The sequence below is a fragment of the Schistocerca serialis genome, chromosome 3 (assembly GCF_023864345.2).
Source record: "Schistocerca serialis cubense isolate TAMUIC-IGC-003099 chromosome 3, iqSchSeri2.2, whole genome shotgun sequence".
Classification (NCBI taxonomy): domain Eukaryota; kingdom Metazoa; phylum Arthropoda; class Insecta; order Orthoptera; family Acrididae; genus Schistocerca; species Schistocerca serialis.
The window spans coordinates 983,319,032-983,336,845 of record NC_064640.1 but is presented as its reverse complement, the minus strand read 5'-3'; the positions used below and the strand labels follow the sequence as shown (position 1 = coordinate 983,336,845).

General features: G+C 41.1%; 1 protein-coding gene across 3 annotated transcripts in view; it reads right to left on the bottom strand.

Moving 5' to 3' along the window:
• LOC126471428 (dehydrodolichyl diphosphate synthase complex subunit DHDDS) overlaps positions 1 to 17,418 on the bottom strand; it is a 60,884-nt gene extending 43,466 nt beyond the window's left edge. Inside the window, exons 1-3 of one of the 3 annotated variants that reach the window (XM_050099586.1) lie at positions 17,289 to 17,418; positions 17,003 to 17,131; positions 16,722 to 16,895 (exon numbers count right to left, since the gene is read on the bottom strand). In XM_050099586.1, the coding sequence (XP_049955543.1) occupies positions 16,722 to 16,882 (161 nt within the window). In that variant the 5' untranslated portion in view covers positions 16,883 to 16,895; positions 17,003 to 17,131; positions 17,289 to 17,418. Of the gene's footprint in view, positions 1 to 16,721; positions 16,896 to 17,002; positions 17,149 to 17,288 lie in introns of all 3 variants that reach the window. The other 2 variants (XM_050099584.1, XM_050099585.1) reach the window with 2 other exon arrangements.
• Between the last annotated feature and the right edge of the window lie 396 nt (positions 17,419 to 17,814).

Below are 17,814 nucleotides of genomic sequence, written 5' to 3'. Positions count from 1 at the left end.
AAATTGACGATATATCAGGCGACAGCTGTAGACGGGCGCGTAACGGAGTAAAATAGGGGCACTCAATTAAAAGGTGTCTTACCGTCCACAGCTGAGAGCAGTGGGGACAGAGTGGGGGAGGATCGCCGCTTAAAAGATGTCGATGGCTAAAAAGACAGTGCCCTATCCGGAGTCTAGTTAAAATTACCTCCTCCCGATGACGCGTTCGAGAGAAAGAGGTCCAAGCACAAGGAAGAGCTTTCATGTCTCGCAATTTATTATGGGGAAGTGTCGACCAATGTGCGTGCCATAAAAGAACAACACGACGACATAAAACGCTCTGTAGATCGGCGAAGGGAATCGATTAAATAGCTGGCCGAAGAAGAGAGACTGCAGCCTTGGCCGCAATATCGGCCGCCTCATTTCCACCGATACCAACATGTCCCCAGAGCCAGAGGAACGCCACCGAGACGCCCCCCAGGTGGAGCAAGCAAAGACAGTCCTGAATCCGGTGGACCAGAGGGTGCACAGGATAAAGAGCTTGGAGACTGAGGAGAGAGCTGAGAGAATCTGAGCAGATAATGTACTGTATCCGCTGATGGCGGCGGATGTAGTGGACAGCCTGAAGAACAGTGTAAAGCTCTGCATTATAAACCGAACACTGGTCGGGAAGCCGAAAGTGATTTGGGGCGTCGCCAACAATATAGGAACTCCCTACACCTAACGATGTTTTCGAGCCGTCGGTGTAAATAAATGTGGCGTCCGTCATTTGTGCACATAGAGCAGCGAATGCCCGACGATAAACAAGTGAAGGGGACGGAGCCAAGGCGGTGCTGTACCCCAAGTTGTCAAGAAGGTTTTAGGAAAGCGGAAGGAAAGAGAATGGAGCAGTTGACGGAAGCGGACTCCCGGTGGTAGTACGGAGGAGGGGCGGCCTGCATACCCTACATCAAAGGAGGCGTCAAAATAAATGTCATGGGCTGGATTAGCAGGCATGGAAGACAGATGGCTAGCATAACGACTCAGAAGGACTGCTCGCCGATTGGACAGCGGAGGTTCAGCAGTCTCAGCATAAAGGCTTTCCACAGGGCTGGTGTAAAAAGCTCCAGACACTAAACGTAATCCACAGTGGTGGATAGAGTCAAGACGTCGAAGAATAGACGGCCGAGCAGAGGAGTAGACTATGCTTCCATAGTCCAATTTCGAGCGCACTAAGGCGCGATAGAGGCGGAGAAGGACCACTCGGTCCGCTACCCAGGAGGTACCATTCAGGACACGGAGGGTGTTGAGGGATCGCAGACAGCGAGCTGAAAGATAGGAAACATGGGAGGACCAGCACAGTTTTCTGTCAAACATAAGACCCAAGAATTTAGCGACGTCTGAAAACGGAAGGTTGACAGGACCTAGATGTAAGGAGGGCGGAAGAAACTCCTTACGTCGCCAAAAATTAACACAAACGGTCTTACTGGGAGAAAAACGGAAGCCGGTTTCGATGCTCCAAGAATGGAGGCGATCGAGACATCCTTGAAGACGTCGTTCAAGACGGCTGCTCCGTTGAGAGCTGTAGTAGATCGCAAAATCGTCCACAAAGAGGGAGCCCGAGACATCAGGAAGGAGACAATCCACAACTGGATTTATGGCAATGGCAAACAGTACAACACTCAGCACGGAGCCCTGGGGTACCCCGTTTTCTTGGGAGAAAGTACGGGAGAGAGTAGTGTTCACCCGCACCCTAAATGTGCGCTCTGCCATAAATTCGCGAAGAAAAAGGGGCAGCTGACCTCGAAAGCCCCAAGAGAACAGTGTGCGGAGGATGCCTGTTCTCCAACAGGTATCGTATGCTCTCTCCAGATCAAAAAATATTGCTACTGTTTGGCGTTTCCAGAGAAAATTGTTCATGATATAAGTGGAGAGAGCAACAAGATGGTCAACTGCAGAACGATGCTTTCGGAATCCGCATTGGGCAGGTGTTAAAAGACTGCGGGATTCCAGCCACCACGCTAAACGGTAATTCACCATACGCTCCAAAACCTTACAGACACTACTCGTGAGAGAAATGGGGCGATAGCTAGAGGGGAGATGTTTGTCCTTTCCAGGTTTCGGAACAGGAATGACGATAGCTTCCCGCCATCGTCTGGGAAAAGTACTGTTGGTCCAAATTCGATTATAAAGGCGAAGGAGGTAACGCAGACTATGGGTTGATAAATGCAGTAACATTTGGATGTGGATACCATCCGGTCCTGGGGCGGAGGAGCGAGAAGAAGAGAGTGCATGTTGGAGTTCCCGCATGGAGAAAACGGTATTGTAGCTTTCGCGATCTTGAGAGGAGAAAGCAAGAGGTCGCACTTCCGCTGCACGTTTCTTCGGGAGAAACGCTGGCGGGTAATTTGAAGAGCTCGAAATCTCAGCAAAGTGCTGACCCAACGAGTTAGAAATTGCGACGGGATCCACTAATGTATCATGCGCAACAGTGAACCCAGAGACCGGGGAGAAACTAGGCACGCCGTCGAAGCCGACTCCAAACTTCCGAGGAGGGACTGAAGATGTTAAATGAGCTAATAAAGAATTTCCAGCTTGCCTTCTTGCTATCGCGGATGATACGACGGCATCGCACACGGAACTGCTTATAGCGGATACAGTTGTCCAAAGTAGGATGGTGGCGGAAAACGCGGAGAGCACGTCGCCGCTCACGTATTGCATCACGGCATGCCTCGTTCCACCAAGGAACTGGGGGGCGCCGGGGCAATTCGGAGGTGCGTGGTATTGAATGTTCCGCAGCTGTAAGAATAATGTCGGTAATATGTGTGACCTCATCGTCGACGCTGGGAAAGTGACGGCCTTCAGACACGCACAGGGAGGAAGAAAGAGAAAGGGAAAAACAAAGAAAGGGAAAGGAAAGAGGAGAGGTCTGAAACGCCGCAGCGGAGAAAAGGGTAAAGAGAAGAGATAAGGAAAAGAGAAGGACAAAGGAAGGATGAAGACATATAAGCAGAGAAGGCGAAGAATGCGGTACATTTACGAGCGTCCGTCTCCGGACGTAGGCACAAACCGTACTCCCAGAGGGGGAGAAAGGGAAGGAAAGAGCCAGAGGTGAGGGGTGGAGGGGCGAAGACGGGGGAGAGGGAAGGATGCGGAAAAGGAAGGTATGCAGCCCGGAAAGGAAGGAGGGCCACATTAGCTCGGGGTCCCGTGCTCGCTACGCACATATCCACAAAAGAGTTGTGGACCCCCTGGGGGCGGGGGGGGGGGGGAGGGGGGGGGGGGGGGGGGAGCTGCCTTACACGACTAAATAAAGGAAACTGAATGTATAGTCTTATAAATAACATTATATATCAAAAAACTATATAATGGTTTGTTCTGGTGTTTGAGAAACGAAATATAATTATGTCCTGTATTCTAGTAAACAAACATCGGTACATATAAACCGTAATAGTAAAAAGAAGAAAATGTTTGGTCATTGCACTAATGAGAAATTGGTAGATATATATTTAAATACACACTTACACTCTGCAAGCCACATTATGGTATGTGGTGGACGATGCTTAGTGCACCACTGTCATTTCTCCCCATATTAATAAAACTTCATGTGATCATGTCCCTCTAATTTGATGTTCACGGTCTTTTCGTGATATACACACACTTAAAAAAAAAAGTTTTGCCTTACCCCGGTTCCCAGAACTCCTGAATACAGATGTTGGCTGTGGATATTGTATCACAGAGACAGTCCCTTTGGCTGTTCAGAGATGTCTCTAAACCAGCCCAAAGATGTAAACAACCATGCATGAGCAGCGCCTATTAGACGGAGTGGGTCCAACAGGAGGTACACGGCTCGTGTTTTCTGTAGTTCAACCATGCCTAGACAGTCAATACCACAGTTTGATCGTGTCCACATTGTTACTCTGTGCCAGGAAGGGCTCTCAACAAGGCAAGTGTCCAGGTGTTTCAGAGTGAGCCAAAGCAAAGTTGCTCAGACATGGAGGAGATACAGAGAGACAGGAACTGTCAATGACATGCCTCACTAAGACTGCCCAAGGGCTACTACCGCAGTGGATGACCACTACCTATGGATTATGGCTCGGAGGAGCCCTGACAGCAATGCCACAATGTTGAATAATGCTTTTCGTGACGCCACAGGATGTCGTGTTACGATTCCAACTGTGCCCAATAGGCTGCATGATGCACATCTTCACTCCTGACGACCATGGCAAGGCCCATCTTTGCAACCACCATGCAGCGTGGTACAGATGGGTCCAACATATGCCTTCAACCAGACAATTGTCGGAGATGTGTTTGGAGGCAACCCGGTCAGGCTGAACACCTAAGACACAGTGTCCAGCAAGTGCAGCACGGTGGAGATTCCCGGCTGTTTTGGGGTAGCATTATGTGGAGCCGATGTATGCCACTGGTGGTCATGGAAGGTGCAGTAACAGCTGTACGATACGTGAATGCCATCCTCTGACCAATAGTGCAACCATATCTGCAGCATATTGATAAGGCATTCGTCTTCATAGAATACAATTCATGCCCCCATCGTGCACATCTCGTGAATGACTTCCTTCAGGATAACAACATTGCTCGACTAGAGTGGCCAGCATGTTCTCCAGATATGAACCCTATCAAACAGGCCTGGGATAGATTGAAAAGGGTTGTTTATGGACAATGTGATCCACCAACCACTCTGAGGGATCTACACCGAATCGTCATTGAGGGTGGGACAATCTGGACCAACAGTGCCTTGATGAACTTGTGCTACAACAAACACAGATGTGCATCAATACAAGAGGACGTGCTACTGGATATTAGAGGTACTAGTGTGTACAACAATCCGGACCACCACCTCTGAAGGTCTCGCTATATGGTGGTACAACATTAACTGTGTGGTTTTCATGAGCAATAAAAAGGGCGGAAATGATGTTTAGGTTGATCTCTATTCCAATTTTCTGTACAGGTTCAGGAACTCTCAGAACCAAGGTGATGCAAAACTTTTTTTGATGCGTGTTGGGTTGGTTGGGTTGTTGTCGGGGGAGGAGACCAGACATTGAGGTCATCAGTCTCATCGGATTACGGAAGGATGGGGAAGGAAGTCGGCCATGCCCTTTCAAAGGAACCATCCCGGCATTTGCATGGAGCGATTTAGGGAAATCACGGAAAACCTAAATCAGGATGGCCGGACGCAGGATTGAACCGTCGTCGTCCCAAATCCGAGTCCAGTGTGCTAACCACTGCGCCACCTTGCTCGGTTTGATGTGTGTATATGTAGGAGGAAGCAATATATTGATTGACTCTTCGAGGTATGTATACTTTCAGAATTTTAACAATAAACCACACTGTGATGCAAAAGGCCTCTTGCAGTGTCTACAACTGGAGTTGGCTGAGCAGCTCTGTGACAGTCTCACACTTACTACCTGTACCATATTGAATTTATTGGTCAAACGGGGGTTTTGTAAGCTACACTTCCATTATGGGTGGATTACACTTCCCGAAGATTCTGGTAAGGAATCTGAAACTGGAATCTGCCTTCACTGCAATTAGTTTTATGCTGACATTCAACTTCAAATAACTCTGAATGCATATGCCTAGACGATAGATGTGACTACTTCCAGTGACTGTTATGCAATTGTGTAATCTTACAATAATCAGTCTTTCTGCCTATTTATGCCCAATACATTATATTTTTTACGTTGAGGGGCAACTGCCAACCCCTACACCACACGTCTATCCTTTGCATTCTTCCTGCATTTCATTACAATTTCTCTAATAGTCTGATTTAGCTATATAAAACAGCATTGTCTATGAAAAGCCTCAAGGAACTTTTGCTATTATCCAGTGCATCATTTATATATATTATGAAAAGTAATGGTCTTATGACACTACCTTGGGGTACACACAAATCAAGTTTCACATTTGTTAAGAATGACATGCTGTGTTCCGTTTGCTAGAAACTCTTCAATCCAATCACACAGGTCGGCTGATATTCCATACATAGTAATTTGTTCATTAGTTGGTACTACAGAACTGTATAGAAAACATTCCAGAAATGAAGGTACATGGCATTAAGGTGGGTGCTGGTATTTACTGCTTTCTGGCTCATGTGGACAAACAAAGAGAAAGCCTGTTCTCACATGGTTGTCATTTTTGGAACCCATATTGATTTCTATAGAGGAGATTTTTGGTCTCCAGAAATGCCATAATATGTGAACATAAAACCTGCTCCAGAATTCTACAACAGACCAATGTCTGTGACATAGGCCTACTGTTTTGTACATCTTTAAAACATGAATGACCTGTGCTTTTTTACAATCACTACGAAAAGCTTTGTTCCTCTAGCAACCTATGGAACACTGCTGTTACACAGGGAGAAAGTTCTTCCATGGCAAGAGCTTTTCACAAAATTTCTATCACAAGCTTTTTCCTCTCAATGTGAAATTGTCGCCAATCTACATAGGAAAAAAAAACAATCATAATAATAAAATAAGAGAAACCAGAGCTTGCACAGAAACATTTAAATGTTCATTTTCCCCACACACTGTTACAGACTGGAATGGTAGACAAATAGTCTGAATTTGGTTCCAAGAACCCTCTGCCTGGCACTTAAGTGTGAATTGCAGAGTAGTGATGTAGATACAGATGTTTTACAGTTACAAACGCACCTCCACCACCACATATTTATGATACAGATTCCACTTGGAAAACAGAATTTCACTGATATTAATGAGCTTTCTTAACCTGTTAGGTCCTGTGGTAAACCAGACAAACACTGCACTTTTCAGTTCTCATCTCTGCCTAATGGCTATGTAGCCAAAACTTACTTGTTGGTAAAAATATTATCAATTTCTCTAAATTTCAACTTTTTTCCACTATGATCATATGCAAAAATCAATACATAAATAAATAATTTTACTGATTTTAAACCATGGTTAATTTGCCAATGAGCGATTAATTCACTATCACATGGCACACAATCTTACACAATAATAACATTTACATGCCAATACATGCGCTTCATGTCCTGCATTCACAGTACTTCTGCTTCATCACCAAAGAATTACTATGTTTGGGAGAAACTGGAATAGGGTGGGGGCATAGGGGGTGAAGGGAGGGTGAGACACGAGAACTGATAACAATAAAATGAAATTTGAGCATAACTGAAAGAACAGTAACAGACAGTTCTGTCATTGGAAACAAAAATATTACTTTGGTAGATGTTGGTGTACTCTAGGTTCAGTAGGAATTTGGAGAAAGTAAGAAATGCAAGGACAGTCCTACTTTGAAGCAGTTGTCAGGGAATGAATGAGGGCCAGCTGTTGAATAATTTGGTAAGAATTACCCTGTTCACTAACTTCCAGCAAAGTAATGGAGGAACTAGTATCTTTTTGCAAGTTGTATTCAATAGTATAATGGCGACGACAAACTGATCACCAACTGATAGTTTACCATTATTCAGGAAACAGTATTGACAGGGATTAGGATACACTGACTGCCTCTCTCAGACACATGATTTAACAATGGTATAATTCTCATCAAGTTTCTTCACAGCTTGAGATTCTATGAGTTGTAGTCTACATCTGAAATAGGAAAGGGAAGGTAAAATTTACTGGGTTAATGGTATAACACTGAAAAGAGAATACTGGCACTCAAAGAAGCATTCTTGTAGACTGCAGTGTGAGGACAGCCCCTTTTTATGGTAAATTCAAGAATTCAGTCTACCAACATTACAAGAAGTTACTATAACCGAAAATTTTGAGCCTGAAAATATGACAACCACAAAACGCCTAACAATGTTAGTGTCAAAAAATAAAATTATTGGGCTTACACTATGTCTAGAGTGCAGTATATAAAGTGCACATCTAAAATAAGTCTTTCTAACCATCTTGGGTACTTTTGTTGACCAAGTCCTTCCACTATTTACAAGATGGCGGCATTTGAGAAGTTTAGTGAATTTGTGCCTCTAGTTATTTCAAATTTTCAAATGTTATCCGGCATCAACAGCAAGAAGATGATCAACAAAAGTGCTTCAGAAAGTTTCAAGTCTAGTGCCACACACACACACACACACACACACACACACACACACACACACACACACACAGAAAAACTGCAGTGAAAAATCATCCAGCTCATGTGAAGTCCATCCTGACAAAGCAAAACTAGTTGAAACTATCAATTTGTTGCAAGAAATTGTGCGCAGATCCTTGGCAGAAAACAAAGTGTTAGCTGATAGACTCAAATGTCTTGGAAATGATCATAGAAAACTAAAAACTGCCGAGCAGGGCGTAAGTGAATTCGACAGAAATAAAGTGTACACAGTGACCAAAGATTCCGTCACCATTTCAATTATTCCAACACATTCTGGGTGTACCGGTAACACTAACCATAGCATGAACATTTCGTCTTTAGTAATAAATTTTCCTGTGATGCTCCAAAAAACGGTAGGCCTATCTACAAAAGATCAAATCATGTATCATCTGAAAGAAAAGCCTGTTATTAAGCAAAATGTGGAACCTCGCCAGCCAAAACTATTACTCGTAAACAGAAGCAAGGTAAAGTCAATATTCAAAACGACAGTTAATTTAACCAACACAACAAATTCAGCAAGAAGAATAAATGTACATTTAATGGGTGATAGTCATCTTAGAGGCCCTGCACACGAAATAAAAAGCGTAAACAGTGAAGTAAATGCTTCAGGTTTTATTAAACCTGGAGCTTGTTTTGACCAAGTGCTTTCAACTGTAAACAATATTTCTCAAAAGACAATGAAGGAAGACTTCACTGTAATCTGTGGTGGTGCAGATGACTTTGCACACAACAATGGTTTGCATGCTGTTAATGCCTTAAAATCTGCTCTAAACCACCTAAATAACTCAAACATCATTGTCCTCGATATTCCACACAGGTATGACTTGCCTCAATTCTCGTGTGTTAGCAGAGCAGTAGCATATACAAACAGTCAATATTCAGAAATTCGCAAATGTTATGCAAATGTACAAATGGTTAATGTGCAAAATTTTAGTAGAGAACTTTACACCCCTCAAGGTCTTCACCTTGATCGGCACGGAAAAAGTCACTTGGCGTCCATTATTTGTGAAATCGTCGCAAATGCTAGGAACAATGTATACTCAAAACACACACATTCGAAGAATGAGTGCTCCACAACACAAGAAGACTGCAGGAATGGGTATAGACAGATGACATTGGACAAACGGCTGCTGAAAACACCAGGTAAAGTTGATTCTTCCCAGTCTCCCAGTACATGGAAACAGACCCAACTTGAATAAATGGCTAGTGAAAAAATACCAAACCCACTCTGTCAACTGATATTTCTTTTTTAGGAATAAATGTGTAAGTGGTTCTGGAAATCAAAATCTGACTATTTACCAACAAAACATATGTAGCCTGAGCAAAAAGAATAATGAACTCTTAATTAATATCCAGGAGCCACAAGGTATAGATTGTGCCCATGTTCTGTGCTTTAGTGAGCACCATGTTATGTCAGATATTGAAAAACTTGCTATAGATAAAACATATTACTGTAGAAAATTCATAGAAAAAGGTGGAGTAGTGATCATGTCAGAAGCAGCATCACATGCAGTGTAATTAATGAGATTGATGATATAGCTGTCATGGTCTCTCTGACCATGGTGGATCAACAGTTGTATAGATCAACAGTTTGTAGTGTGTGATATAGAGTTGGCTTTAAATAATTCTTATATAGCAGTAGTAGCTTTATACAGGGCACCTTCAGGTAACGTTAGCATTTTTTTGGAAACAGTTAGATGCACTCTTAATATACATATTTAAATTCAGTAGAGGTGTCCTAGTTGTTGGCGACTTCAATGCAAATTTCCTAATGAACTCCAAAGACAGAATAGACCTTTAGAACTTGTTGTCCTCATATAATCTTGCTTCTGCTGTAAATTTTCCCACTAGAAACTTCATGAACAAAATCATTAATTGATAACGTATTTATTGACATAACCAAGATTGATGATATAGCTGTCATGGTCTCTCTGACCATGATGGACAAAGACTCACCATCAACATTCCAAGTATTTGTGAGATTAATAGTGGTCCCAACTGGAAAATTACTAGGAAATCTACTGATGAAACTATTGAGATCTTTAAATCACGTCTCCAAAACGTAGACTGGGGTCCAGTATATAATGTAGAAAATGCCAATTCCAAATACAACCTTTTCAGTAATGAAATGGCTCTAATATTTGAAAGTACCTTTCCAAAAAGAATATATAAAACCCATACTAAAAAATCCACCAACAAGCTTTGGATTACCACTGGAATTAGGATTTCATGCAAAAGAAAGAGTTGTACATTGCCTAAAAAAATGAGATGACCCTAACCTTTTAAATAACTATAAAAAATACTGTAAAATATTGAACAAAGTCATTTAGAAATCAAAAAGTATGTATCTGTGTTCAAAAAATAACAACTCCACTAATAAAATCAAAACTATATGTGAAGTGATACGAAATGAGACTTTTGCAAATTACCCCAACAAGACGCAAAATATTGCTCTTAACATTGAAGGTTAGCTAGTTCAAATCAAGATATTGTGGCTAACATCTTTAATGAGCACTTTTTAAACTGTTGCTGAGAGAACAGCATGCAAAGGCCCTTCAGAAAAGCCAATAAAAACTCTGAAAGAACTTTTCCCTAACTCTATAGACATAATAGGTATGGCCCCCATACCTGTACAAGAAGTAAGAAAAACCATAGTTTCTATAAAAAGTAAAAATTCTTTGGGTGTAGACAATATTTCCGGCAAACTGCTCAAAGCCAGCTGTAATCAACTCGCTAAAGTTGTAGCTCATATATTCAATGCAAGGTATCTTCCCTGACAGAATGAAGTATGTTACTGTGAAGTCCCTCTAAAAAAAAAGGTGATCCCACAGATGTTTCCAACTACGTCCTATCTCTCTTGTAACAGCATTTTCTAAAGTATTTGAAAAATTAATATACATCAGGATTGTCAATCACCTAGAAAAAATTTGTACTAATTAGTAAACAACAATTTGGTTTCAGATCAGGTGAATCTACAACCGAAGCAATTTATGCACTTACAAATAATGTTTTAGAATGCCTCGACAAGAAAAAAAATTACCCGTTGGCATATTCTATGACCTGACTAAGGCTTTCGACCGCGTCGATCACAGAATACTTTTGGGAAAAGCAGCCCAATATGGAATCCGTGGACAAATGGGCAACTGGCTCAGATCATATTTAGAAGACAGACAACAAAACATGGTATTAAGTGTTAACAACCTACAAGTAGAGGCGATAGAGTGACTGGGGAACAGTACATCGTGGAGTTCCAGAAGGGTCAGTCCTTGGTCCCCTCCTATTTATTATATATATATTAATGATCTATGGAATTATCTTTTGGGGCAACTCACCACTTTCAAAAAAATTTTTTGTAAGCAAAAAAAAAGTAGTCCAAATTATATGTAGTGTTCTTCCAAGAATCTCATGTCGCAATTTTTAAACAGTTAGGTATATTAACCACTACCTCACAATATCTCTTCTCACTCATGGCTTTCACACTTATCAATTCCTCTGAATATGAAACAAATGAGGCATGCCATCATTATTACAAGACAAAAACATGGCACTGTGAACAGAAAAATCTGTCTCTGTTACAAAAAGGGGTAGTACACAAGTATAAAAATCTTTAAAGCACTCCCGAGTAATATAAAGTGTCTAAAAGAAAATAAAATGCTATTAAAAAAGCTAAAGGAATTCCTGCTGGAAAAATGTTTCTACTCTTTAGATGAATTCTTCAGCAGAGATAAATAATTTGAGTAGTAATTCAGACTATTTCCTTTGTCATTGCATCTGTATTGTTTTTTATCACTATTGTATTTTTGTATTGTATTGTATTGTTTATTATCTTCATCTACCCTGTGTAATATACCAGTATGTATTGCATTGTATGATATCTATTATTGTATCTGCTTTGACTCATTCCACATATATGCGTAATCATGCCATACTGGATCTGTGGAATATGTATCTCAAATAAATAAATAAACTTTATTGAAGTGTAAGCTCACCAGACAAAACACTAAATTGAAAGAGCATGCTGGTCATTTCAGATGAGGTAGAAGGTACCATGCAGTTAGGTGACCCTCTACCACTGACTGAGTTAAATGGTGTGTACACTGATCAGCCAGAACATTATGACCACCTACCTAACAGCTAATATGTCTAACTTGGGCACAGGTAACTGTGGCAACAAGCCACAACCTGAAAGCAATGAGGCCTCGGTAGGTTGCTGGAGGGAGTTAACAACTGCACACACAAGTCACCTAATTCCCATAAATTTCAGGGAGGGAGGCAATGAGCTCTGTCACCATGTTCAATCATATCTCAGATGTTACTGATTGGGTTCAGATCTCACAAGTTTGGAGGGCCAGCACATCAATTGGAACTCACCACTGTGTTCCTCAAACCATTCTATCACACTCCTGGCCTTGTGACACGGTACATTATCTTGCTCAAAAATGCCACTGCCATCAGGAAACATGATCCTCATGAAGGGGAATATGTGGTCTGCAACCAGTGTATGATACTCCTTGGCCATCATGGTGCCTTGTACAAGCTCCACTGGACCCATGGATGTCCATGTGAATGTTCCCCAGAGCATAATGGAGCTTCCATCAGGCTGTCTCTGTTCCACAGAACATGTATCAAGGCGTTTTTCTCTTGGAAGACAAGTGATTCGCTCCTTTCCATTGGTGTGATGAAGAACGTATCAGGTTCATAAGACTGTGCAACACTTTGCCACTGCACCAACATCCAGTACCGATGGTCACATGCCCATTCCAGTCATGGTGTTAACACTTGCACATGCATGGGTCATCGGCTGCAGAAGCCCATCATTAGGGGTGTTCAAACACGTTGTACTCTGCCCAGTATTAAACTCTTATGTTAGTTCCGCCACAGTCTGCTGCCTGTCCTGTTTTACCAGTCTGCCGAGTCTATGACGTCCAACATCTGTAATGAGGGGTGGCCACCCAACCCCACGACATCCTGACATGGTTTCACCATGCGTTGAAGACACTCACCACAGCACTTCTCGGACACCCAACAAGTTGTGCAGTTTCTGAAATGCTCATGCAAAGCCTCCAGGTGATCACAATCTGCCCTCAGTCAAATTCCTTCCCCATTCTACACACAGACAGCATTCTCACCGATACTACATGCACTGTGTGTGTGTCTGACTAGCAGTCATTCCTTGCCAGGTGACACAGCTATCGCTTGGATGGGTATATATCGATAGTAGGTCGGTGGTTATAATGTTCTGGCTGATCAGTGTATATAGCAATTGACTGTATGGAATACATGCAGTAAGATGGGTTAAAGTGCCAAAATATACCTACTGTGTTTTGACGTGCCCATGACCACTCACTCATTGAATGAAGCTGACAAATTCGTATCAAGATGGACTGTCCAACATGTATACAAAGACTGGTGTACCATTCACAGCCATGTTACATGGCATAACAACAGTGACTGTACAAATATCCTAACTTACAAGGACCAGAGACAAGTGTCAATGACAATCAGTTTCAAACCCTAGAAAAATTTCTGTCATCAGTGAATGCAAGTCCACAACAATCATTTTCTGAGTGAACACTGCGATGTACATTTGGAGTCAAATATTTCACAGAAGAGCATTGTTCACAGGGTTACATAAGGCTGAACATCTTCAATGGTCCAAACATTACAGAAATTGGACAGTAGTTGAATGGAGACATGTAGTGTGGTCCAACAAATTGTGATTTTTAACTCTTTCAAATGATGCAATGCACTGAGTGCATCAAAGACCCACTGAGGCATTTAACCTGCACTGTGTGGAGGGTGTAGATCAGGCCAAAGGCAGTTCTGTGACCTTTTGGAGGTATTTTAAGATTATGATTTGTAACCACTCCTTCATTTATGTTACTGTAAACTTGAACGAGAATGTTTATTTCAATATTCTGCGACCTAGTGTTGACCTTTGTTCTGCAACTCCACAATGAATATGCCATAGACTCTCATCTTATGAGACGACAGTAGCCGTATTCGCAGGACTGCAACCCTACTTTCCTGGTTGGATGAACACTCAGGAACGCTTTCACACCTTGATTGGCCTGCTTGACTATCTGATCTTAATCCCAAATAAAATGTACGAGATTATATTGAACAGCTGGTGAAACATAGCAATCAACATCTTCATCAGATGAATAAAATCAGATGAATATAATCTCGTACATCATTCATCGATGAATGGTTTCAGCTGGGTATGGCATACCTGAAGATACTTGGGGAGGCGGGGGACACATCCTTGCCAAATTCCAGCCATTATTAAGATTAGAGGCAGTGTTACCCAGTATTAGTGTGATGTCTCTGCAGAATGATCAATTTTTTGATCACTGTGCTACGCTTCACGGAGAACATTGGAATTAATACAAGCTTTATAATACTGTAGTATTTTATAAACTCATTTTATTGTATTGCACTTAAATATAATATACATCTTTGGCTTCTTTCTACATTCTAGAACGCTCTTTCTGTGGAATCCATGCAATATGATTCAGGCTGTTTAATACGTAATAATGTAATATAAGGAGCAACAGGTTAATGGACTACGAAATTCTGAACACTTTGCCAAGCTGAAAGCTTAATCATTAGTGCATACACATATCATGACAGCAGCAAAACCGATTACCAGGTAACAGGAGATAGGAGTTATGTTATTGTTCCCCACCCTTTGATTTTTCAATTGGTGCATATGTTCACAGTTTTGTAGGCGAAGCCCACAAATTTGAAAGCAAACAAACTGGTTCTGGTGACATACAGATCTGTAGCTTAGTCCAAGGTATGGGTTGTGTTGAAAGGTTACAGTTTGATTGTGAGTTGGCTTCGTCAACAAATATGATAGTAAAAATACTCAGATGTCACGAAAGACTAATCTGTAGCTTTGCCCAAGATCTACATTAGGTTGGAAGGTGACAGTTTGGTTGAGAGTTGGCAAAGCCAACGAATGTGATGCTAAAAAAACCTGGTTGTTGTGACTGACTGATCTGTACCTTAGCAAGTTTGAAAAAAAAATGCCAATGACATCATGTTATAGTCGGTATATAGTTCACAGTGTTTGTCACATTTTCCTATGTCACTAATCAAAGCTGACAAGTCATATAGAGTATTCCTCAGTGTCCCATAATGAGAAAATATTAAACATGGAAAAATGTACACCTTTAGTTAACAGTCATTCACTGGATTCACCTCCCAACATAATCTATACCTCATGCTATGTATGCTACAGATCAGTTGAGCCCCCACAACTGAGATTCAGGGGGGGAGAGAGAGGTATGTAACAGGCTACTATATCAGTAGACTATTGACAAAGTGCAAAGGGAAATGAAAATGATTTTTTTGTAATGTATAACTGACATACCATGAGGCCAGAGGGCTACTGACACAAAATATATACATGCACTTGTTGTGTGACAGAACTGCAACACTGGAAGAGTATAGAGATTGGTGTCAAAACTGGAAAGCTGGTTGGTTGGTTGATTTGGGGGAGGGGAACAACCAGTGAGGTCATCGGTTTCATCGCATAAGGGAAAGATAGGAAGCAAGTTGGCCGTGCACTTTCAAAGGAACCAGCCCGGCATTTGCCTGAAGCGATTTAGGGAAATCACAAAAATCTAAATCAGGATGGTGGAATGTGGGTTTGAACCACCAGCCTCCTGAACGCAAATCTAATGTGCTAACCACCATGCCACCTTGCTCGGTGATGGAAAAGTTATGAACTGTTGGCGCCCTTGGTGAGGACAGTAAATAATACCCATGCCACACATTAATTTAAACAAAATGGAACTATGGACCATCTAACATAAAAAATGGAAAACTTCAGACGGTATTTCTAATAGCAGTATGCAGCAAACTCATGTACAAGGTTTTCCAACAACCACCCAATGCATCACCTTCTCTTAATGTGGGTTAATCAAGGGGAATAAAAAAGCCTAAGGCTACATGCATCTCATACCATTCAGCAAGCTGGTAACCAAAGGACTACCTTCGGTTTGACATGATTCTTCTCATTGCCAATACCACATTGTCTCTTTGGCATCAACAGCCTAAGTCTATTGATTCAATCTGCATAGCAAGCAAGTAACAATGCAACTGTGGTACGGCAGAGGTCACATTACACACAGTTTCAAATTTGGTCTCGGGAAACAAACTTAATAAGAACCTAAAAAGGTAGACAGTTAACTTCAGTTCAGAATGTCTATTTTAACTGTTCAAATTGGAGAAAATACACCATATAAAAATCTTATACAAAGTTAGATGATTGAGACATTATATGGATTAGTTTCACCAACATAATCTGATGTGGCACATATTAGGAATCTACTAGAAACTCACGGTAAAAAGTGAAATAACAAGACACTCTGACAAATGTATAGATGTCAGAGAGCGCCCAAAGCCATCTAAAAACGGCTGCAGCAGGCAGGATTGAAGACATTGCCTAGTTGATTTAACAACCATCATGGAAATGCCAACTACAACTTTAAAACAATACGTTCAGTAAAGGTATAAAAGGCACCAAAAAAAAAAGCATTGTGTGATACGAATATTCTCATACTTATGGGTAATTGAAGTTTAAGAAAAACACTTTTGTTACGACTCGATCAATATGGGCGTAGGTAATACAATACTGACAACTAACCTAAACTCACCCTTTTGTGTGTCCTTCTATTTTCTTCACTTTAGTTTTTTCTGCGAACCTTCTGTTTCCATCCATTATAAACGCAACGTGCTTTGGCACACCCCCATATTTGACAATGTCCACACATACCATTTCCAAAAGATTTAGGCCTTTCTCCCGTATCCAAGACATTTAAACACGATATCTATAAAAGGAACAAATGTGTAAAATCAGTTAACACTGCACAAGACTACCACATCCTGTTGGCGCTAATGTTGAAACACGTTATAAATCACTACTGCAAGCACTTACAGCAACAGCAATGAAATGAAGTTTTATTTACCGGCTTAACCTTCCTTGCGATGAAACAAGTCAGTTGTTGGTGTGGTGGTACCTATGTCGAAATATGAATGCTATTAAACCACGAGGCTGCGCGCAGATCTGTAATGGAGAATGTACTGCAGAGAGAAACAAATTATATTCATATCTTACTTCTGTGTAAACTATGCAACAAACACACATGTGACATCATAACAACTCGCGCAGTGGCTTAGTACAAGACCAGAAAAGGGATGCATAAATAAAAATCAAGCCATACTATTTCATGACATAGGCCGTTTTTCTGTCTGAGCTTTTAGCAACGTTCTATTTACACACATTTTTGCTAACATTGCTATAATGTACACACTACACATGGATGTCACGTGAACATATTTGATCGATTCATCGATATATCGACACTTAGATCGAAAGCCAGTAGCTGACTGATACGTAGCCTACTGCATATGTCCGATACTATTCTCCAGAACGGGATAAATAATCAAAATTTTAATAAATATTGAATTGTGAAAATCCAGTATTGACAGTCTTTTATAATTTTATTTATTTATTTGTTAGTCAGGAGAGAAATTATTTTAAAAAGGATGTCATACAGTTATACACGCTAGTTATTTCAGAAGCAAATAAGGGGAGAAATAAAAAAAAATTATATAAAAAAATTCGTCAAATGTCTTGTTAAATGATTTGTCTAAAATTACGGAACAAAATAAGTTAGAAAACATTTGCTGCACCTCATTTGCTATATATTATTTCGAGCATCATTCAAAGGTGTATCACATACGGGG